Below are 5,799 nucleotides of genomic sequence, written 5' to 3'. Positions count from 1 at the left end.
GCTCCCACCGGCAAGACCATGCCATTGTTTTCTTCTTCTTCTTCGTTTTAGCTTTTTTTTTTTTTAAATATATGTAAGAGACACAAACGAGGGACCGAGCATTGTTTTTCTTCTTATGGTGCATTTATTTCGGAAAAAAATGAATAATTTTGATAACCTTTTCTAAAAATGATTACTCGTATTACTTACAAGATGAACGAAAGAAAAATATTTTTATTGTTCACCAATTATTTATACATAAATCGTTGTAATGATGGGAAAAAATTCATTGGTAATTTATTTCGAACAATGTAATTAATTATATTTTGGAAGGTGTTTTTCGAATCATTTATTATTTACGAAACAAACGGAGCTATAACATCAAATGGAATTTTATGTAGATGGGGGGTAACATTTTCATTTTTTTTTACGGGGGATATCATAAGTTATTATACCGAGGGAAATCGTAACCCTTGGGGTTGGTTTGTATGTGACCTCTACTGTTACCATGGCCGTCCATGCTCGAACCGAGGCCCCACCGCTGGGCATAGACCTCTGCGCTTTGATCCTAGTACCTTGGATGGCCAGGGACGGTGGACACGGGACCCAATTCAAGGATCCTAGCGGGCGGACTCGAGGCAAATAGCCACACGATCTCGACGCCATGATCCGAGACCTCGGCAATCGGACCCTACACCCCCAGTTCGCGGGCTCGATACCTCGACCGACAAAACACGCGAAGCTCAAGCATCCAACGATCCCGAACGCGATTTTCTTGGAAAATATTTTCGGTCGATATCGAGGTTCGCATGGACTGAAAAAATAAAACATCACATACACACATAATGTACAATTTCAGTCCATGAATGGGGGTGGAGATATCCATGAATGTGAAAATATACGGAGTGATGGGGGAGGGAGGCAGGCAATGGTCTTTTCCTCATAATTCACAGCAAAACAGTAGACCATAATTCGTGCATCATGACACAGCTGGGGCCAGGCCAGCGGGGTCCTCCAATAATGCAAAACCGACCGGGAAAGAAAACAAAGGAAAAGAAAGACACCATCTCCTCTCTCCACCGCACGATCCGGTCCGTCCGACGTCCCCGATTTCACGGAAGGCAAAAGACCGGAGACTTCTTATACCAAAAAAACGGACCACGTTTCCACATCGTGTGGTGGCAGAGCGACGAGCCCCGAAAGGCGCCTCTCTCCCTCGGTCGCGAAGTGAATATGGCGCCGCGTTAAATGGTGGGCGAGTGACGATGCTGCTGCGGCTGCAGAGTTTTGGAAGCACGAGCGATGTAAAATATGAATCGAAATGGTGTGGGGCCTGGGGGGGGGAGGTGGAGGAGGGAGGTGGAGGAGGGAGGAGGAGCTTACGATATCAAATTCCCTCGTGCACTTCAGCCGCCGTGGGGACCACCTCTCCTTTTGTCGTTTTCCCCCTCCCCCCCCCTACTACTCGCATGCTCTTCTGCTGCTGCTGCTGCTGCTCTCCTTCTCTCTCTCTCTCTCTCCATCCCTTGCTTTGCTCTCTCTTGTCACTTCCTGCCAAAGTTTTTCTTCGCTTTCTCTCTCTAGCTTGGCTTGGAGCTACCTACTGTACTCTGCTTTTTCCCTCCCCTCTCTCTCTCTCTCCTTCTCTCTCTCGCTCTCTCGCTCTAGCTCTAGCTCTCGCTCGCTCGCTCGATCGCTCTGAACGTTTTTCTCAGTCATCGAGCGGAGCATTACCCAGGCTGGTCTCTCTCTCTCTCTCTCTCTCTCTCTCTCTCTCTTCCTCCCTTTTTCTCTTCGCTTTCGTCGAAGTGAACGAGGACGCCGAGGTTGTCGTCCGAGATGCGTCGGAGAAGAGCCGCTCTCCTGATTACATGAGACCGACCAGTGAGTAACCTCGCTCCGACGATACATACATACATAGGAGCCCCCCCGCCCTCTGACCTTCTCTTCTCTTTGTTTTGTGGTGCGACGAACTTTGTTCGGCGTCTTGAACCGTCGTCAATTATGAACGTTCCTTGCTGTCTTTGTGCTGGTGTGACATGATGCGCTCGCCGCCGTGGGGTTTTTGGATGCTTCCCTTTCCGTCTTTGTGCTGCTGCGTGCGTGTGTGTGTGTGACTCGAATGCGGAATCGCTGCCGACTTTTAAGCACCCAAACGATGGACCCTTTTATCTTTACTACCCGCAGAAGACCTAAAACGGGGGAGGTCTCGATTTCTTTTTTCGTTTTTTACTCCTCACGGCCCCAAGTGAGTGATCGGTTTCGGTTTTTGGAAAGATGGCGTTCTTTTTCTTGAAAGAAGAACGTCTGGTGAATATTTTATTGCTTTGGCTCATGCCTAGAAAGGTTCCTTCTTCTTTTTCTTTTTCTTTTTCTTTTTGCCTTTTTCGTTCTGGGGAAGGGTTCAAGATTCCATTGAATCTGATTACTTGGCTGCATACTCAATTTTAATCTCTACTTTTCCTCGGATGACATCTATCTTGTACCCTAAAGAATTTGGCATCCACTGTTTTTAATAATGCAGACTCGTTTCACTTTTTGGAGCTCCTGTTTGGTCTCTCTTTTCTGCATGATACTCTTGCATTGGTTGGTCCCCGTAGGCTTACAATTGGGAGAGTCAGATACCTGTTGGGTGCATAGTTTCTATCAGATGCTTGGAGGGATGGACTCCTTTGGGGGTTCATCCTCCTAGATCTTCTTTGGGGGCTCTACTAGGCTGTATTCTGTTTTGTTTTGAGCTTTGCTGGAATTTAATGTCCTTTCCTCTCGTGGGGTTTGGTTGATGCTGCGGCTGATAGAACTCTGAACTCATCATATCTAGACTTTCGTTTGTTGATTGCGAGACCGATCATGGGAAAGGAGAATGTGACGCAATTTTGCGTTCAATTAGCTTCTTACTCCGCTCAAACGGCGGGCGCAGTTCAGGGGTCGATTTGGATTCTCTTCTTTAATAGATTTAGACGGGTAATCTCTTCATGATGTGTTGGAGATTCTGGAAGAAGCGTCTAGATGTCAATGCACAATTGCAACACTTAGCAGCATCAGCCATAGTGATCACCATCAGTTTGGCTCGGTAGATTTGATAAAAGATTATCGATAGGGGGTTTTCTGGATTTTCTGTATACTTAGATTTGCTTAGAAGGCACTCGTGGTTGATCTAGGGTGGAATCAATTGGCATTAGATTTCAATCTATTTGTGGCTGAGCTGGAATTCCTTCTTTTGACACTTTTTAAATATAGTTATGGTACTAGTTTAATTTCCTTGGTCAAGTGTATGTGAATACGCTTTCTTCTTAAATATCATTGAATCAGAGAAGTGCATGCAAACACGGCGCTCCGTGCTTCGGAATCGATGTATACAGCTGGACCAGTTCGGTCATGCAGTGACTGGAAGTTTGCCTAATAGAGTAATATCATTTTGCTTACAAAACCTACAAATGAAAGCGAGCCTCTCTATCATTCTGTTCTTGTACTATTCCATTGTTCTTGAGGATTTGATCTCGCGGACATAGACTTCACTTTTCAGTTTTTATTGTTCTTGGATTATGTATAATTGGAGAAATGTGAGTATCAGCCTGCTCATGTTGTTATAAAAAGTTCTTGACTTCTATTCTTGAAGAAGACCTGTCCACCTAGATACTCTATGAATTTGTGGAGGCTAGATGATGTCCTCGGCTGTAGATGTCAAATCTGTGACATGTTTTGCTTCATCATAAATATTGCGACACATTTGTTTTCTGTTGTGATGCTTCTTGGGAGAGATCACCTCTTGTTTTTTCTTACTTGCCCCGTTAATTGTCCTTTGTCTTTTATAGTTTCCCCTAGGTCTGCTTGATGTGAGAAATTTCTACTAATTTGTATTAGTGCCATCTTCTTCTGTAGCCACACTATGAAAGATCTAAGTTTGAGGCAATGGGAAGTGGTGTCTACACCTGGAAATGAAGGAAAGACAGCGTTGGAGAGCTGAAGAGGACGCCTTGTTACGTGCATATGTAAAACAGTATGGCCCACGGGAGTGGCACCTTGTTTCTCAGCGCATGAGCACACCCCTTAACCGTGATGCCAAGTCCTGCTTAGAGAGGTGGAAGAACTACCTGAAACCAGGTATAAAGAAGGGATCCCTCAGTGAGGAAGAACAGCGTCTTGTCATCCAGCTGCAGGCGAAACACGGCAACAAATGGAAGAAAATTGCTGCTGAGATCCCGGGCCGTACGGCTAAGAGATTGGGGAAGTGGTGGGAGGTATTTAAAGAGAAACAACAAAGGGAGCAAAAGGAGAACAAAGGTGCTTTACCAATTGACGAGGGGAAATACGATCATATATTAGAAAACTTCGCCGAGAAGCTAGTGAAGGAGCGATCCACCCCAGCACTTCTCATGGCCACGGCAAACGGCGGTTTCATTCACACCGATTCACCTGCTCTGGCTCCGGCTCTTCTACCTCCATGGCTTTCGAATTCTAATAGCACCCCGACACTGAGGCCTCCTTCACCGTCAGTAACCCTAAGCCTCTCCCCTGCAACAGTTCCAGCATCTCAACCCATTCCGTGGCTGCAGGCAGATAGAGGACTCGATAGTGGTTCTATCTCACTGAGCGGTTTGCCTAATCATGGTCCACTGCCTACTTCTGGAGAAAATATCTTAATTTCTGAACTTGCCGAGTGCTGCAAGGAATTGGAAGAAGGGCACCGTGCTTGGGCAGCACACAAGAAGGAAGCGACATGGAGGTTGAAACGACTGGAGTTGCAGTTGGAGTCGGAGAAGGCGTGCAGGAGGAGGGAGCAAATGGAAGAGATAGAGGCGAAAATCAACACTCTCAGGGAAGAGCAGAAAGCTTCTTTGGATAAGATTGAAACAGAATACAGAGAGCAGCTGGCAGGATTGAGGAAAGATGCAGAATCCAAGGAGCAGAAGCTGGCTGAACAGTGGGCAGCGAAGCATGTGCAGCTCTCTAAGTTGGTCGAGCAAATTGGGTTTAGACCCCGGATTGCAGATCATAACAGGCAGTGAGAGCTGCCGTGATCAGTAGCCCTTTATATACACGTTTCATTCTTGTGCCAATCATGTTATTCAAGTCTGCTTATTAAAATTCCGAAACTCCCTTTTCCTACCCGACAAACACCTACCTTTACGTATATCTCAATAACATTACAGAGCTTTTCATCCTCAGCGAAGTCCTCTGAGACCTTCTGTATGGAAATATACCGGGCAAACTGCCTTCATAAGTATTTACCACTTTGTTGTCCTCCTGGTCAGCAGCTTGGATGGTTTATCTACATTGAGCATTACCGTGGGAGACTTTGTTCCAGTCTTGCAGCAGAACATAGAATGAAGCTGAGATGTGCACATGTAACTGTTCAGGTAAATCTTGTAGTAGCTCTGAAACTGATTCCTGACATTCTACAATGGTCAAAGGATTTGCTTCTTGGGTGTTATTGCGGTTTCAGATTCGTGATGTGATCGAGTATTGTGATGGCATGTATCGCAGTCATCTTTCTGCATGATCAGCCGAGCCGTATATTTGGTTCGTAGGGGTTAGTTCTGGCTTCTGGTCAATCAAATTTCAGGGCTTATTGTTCTTGTCTGCTTACATGCCCTTGCTACCTTTTCTGTTGTTTTGTTTCCCGGGTCCTATGTGTAATGCGTTCATGCCTCTCACCGAGAAACTACGTAACTGGAATTTGATATGTAGGAAGGAAGACAGAAGTTTATGTCTATAACACTTAAATCTGCATTTCCTGCTGAATTTCACAAAATCAAGAATACCAAGAATCTGAAGCATATGTTTGCCCGTTTACACCACGAACTCGAAGCTTCGTTC

General features: G+C 45.5%; 1 protein-coding gene across 1 annotated transcript; it reads left to right on the top strand.

Moving 5' to 3' along the window:
* The first annotated feature begins 1,643 nt into the window (after window positions 1-1,643).
* Window positions 1,644-5,433, top strand: LOC115692790 (transcription factor AS1). Its single transcript, XM_056314653.1, has 2 exons — window positions 1,644-1,863; window positions 3,862-5,433. The coding sequence occupies exon 2, from the start codon at window positions 3,918-3,920 to the stop codon at window positions 4,986-4,988; it is 1,071 nt and encodes a 356-aa protein (XP_056170628.1). The 5' UTR covers window positions 1,644-1,863; window positions 3,862-3,917; the 3' UTR covers window positions 4,989-5,433.
* The last annotated feature ends 366 nt before the right edge of the window (window positions 5,434-5,799 follow it).

This window comes from Syzygium oleosum, unplaced genomic scaffold (assembly GCF_021117445.2).
Source record: "Syzygium oleosum isolate NSW1041296 unplaced genomic scaffold, Sole_v2.1 Sole_v2.09, whole genome shotgun sequence".
NCBI lineage: Eukaryota > Viridiplantae > Streptophyta > Magnoliopsida > Myrtales > Myrtaceae > Syzygium > Syzygium oleosum.
This window is presented reverse-complemented; position numbering and strand designations above follow the sequence as displayed.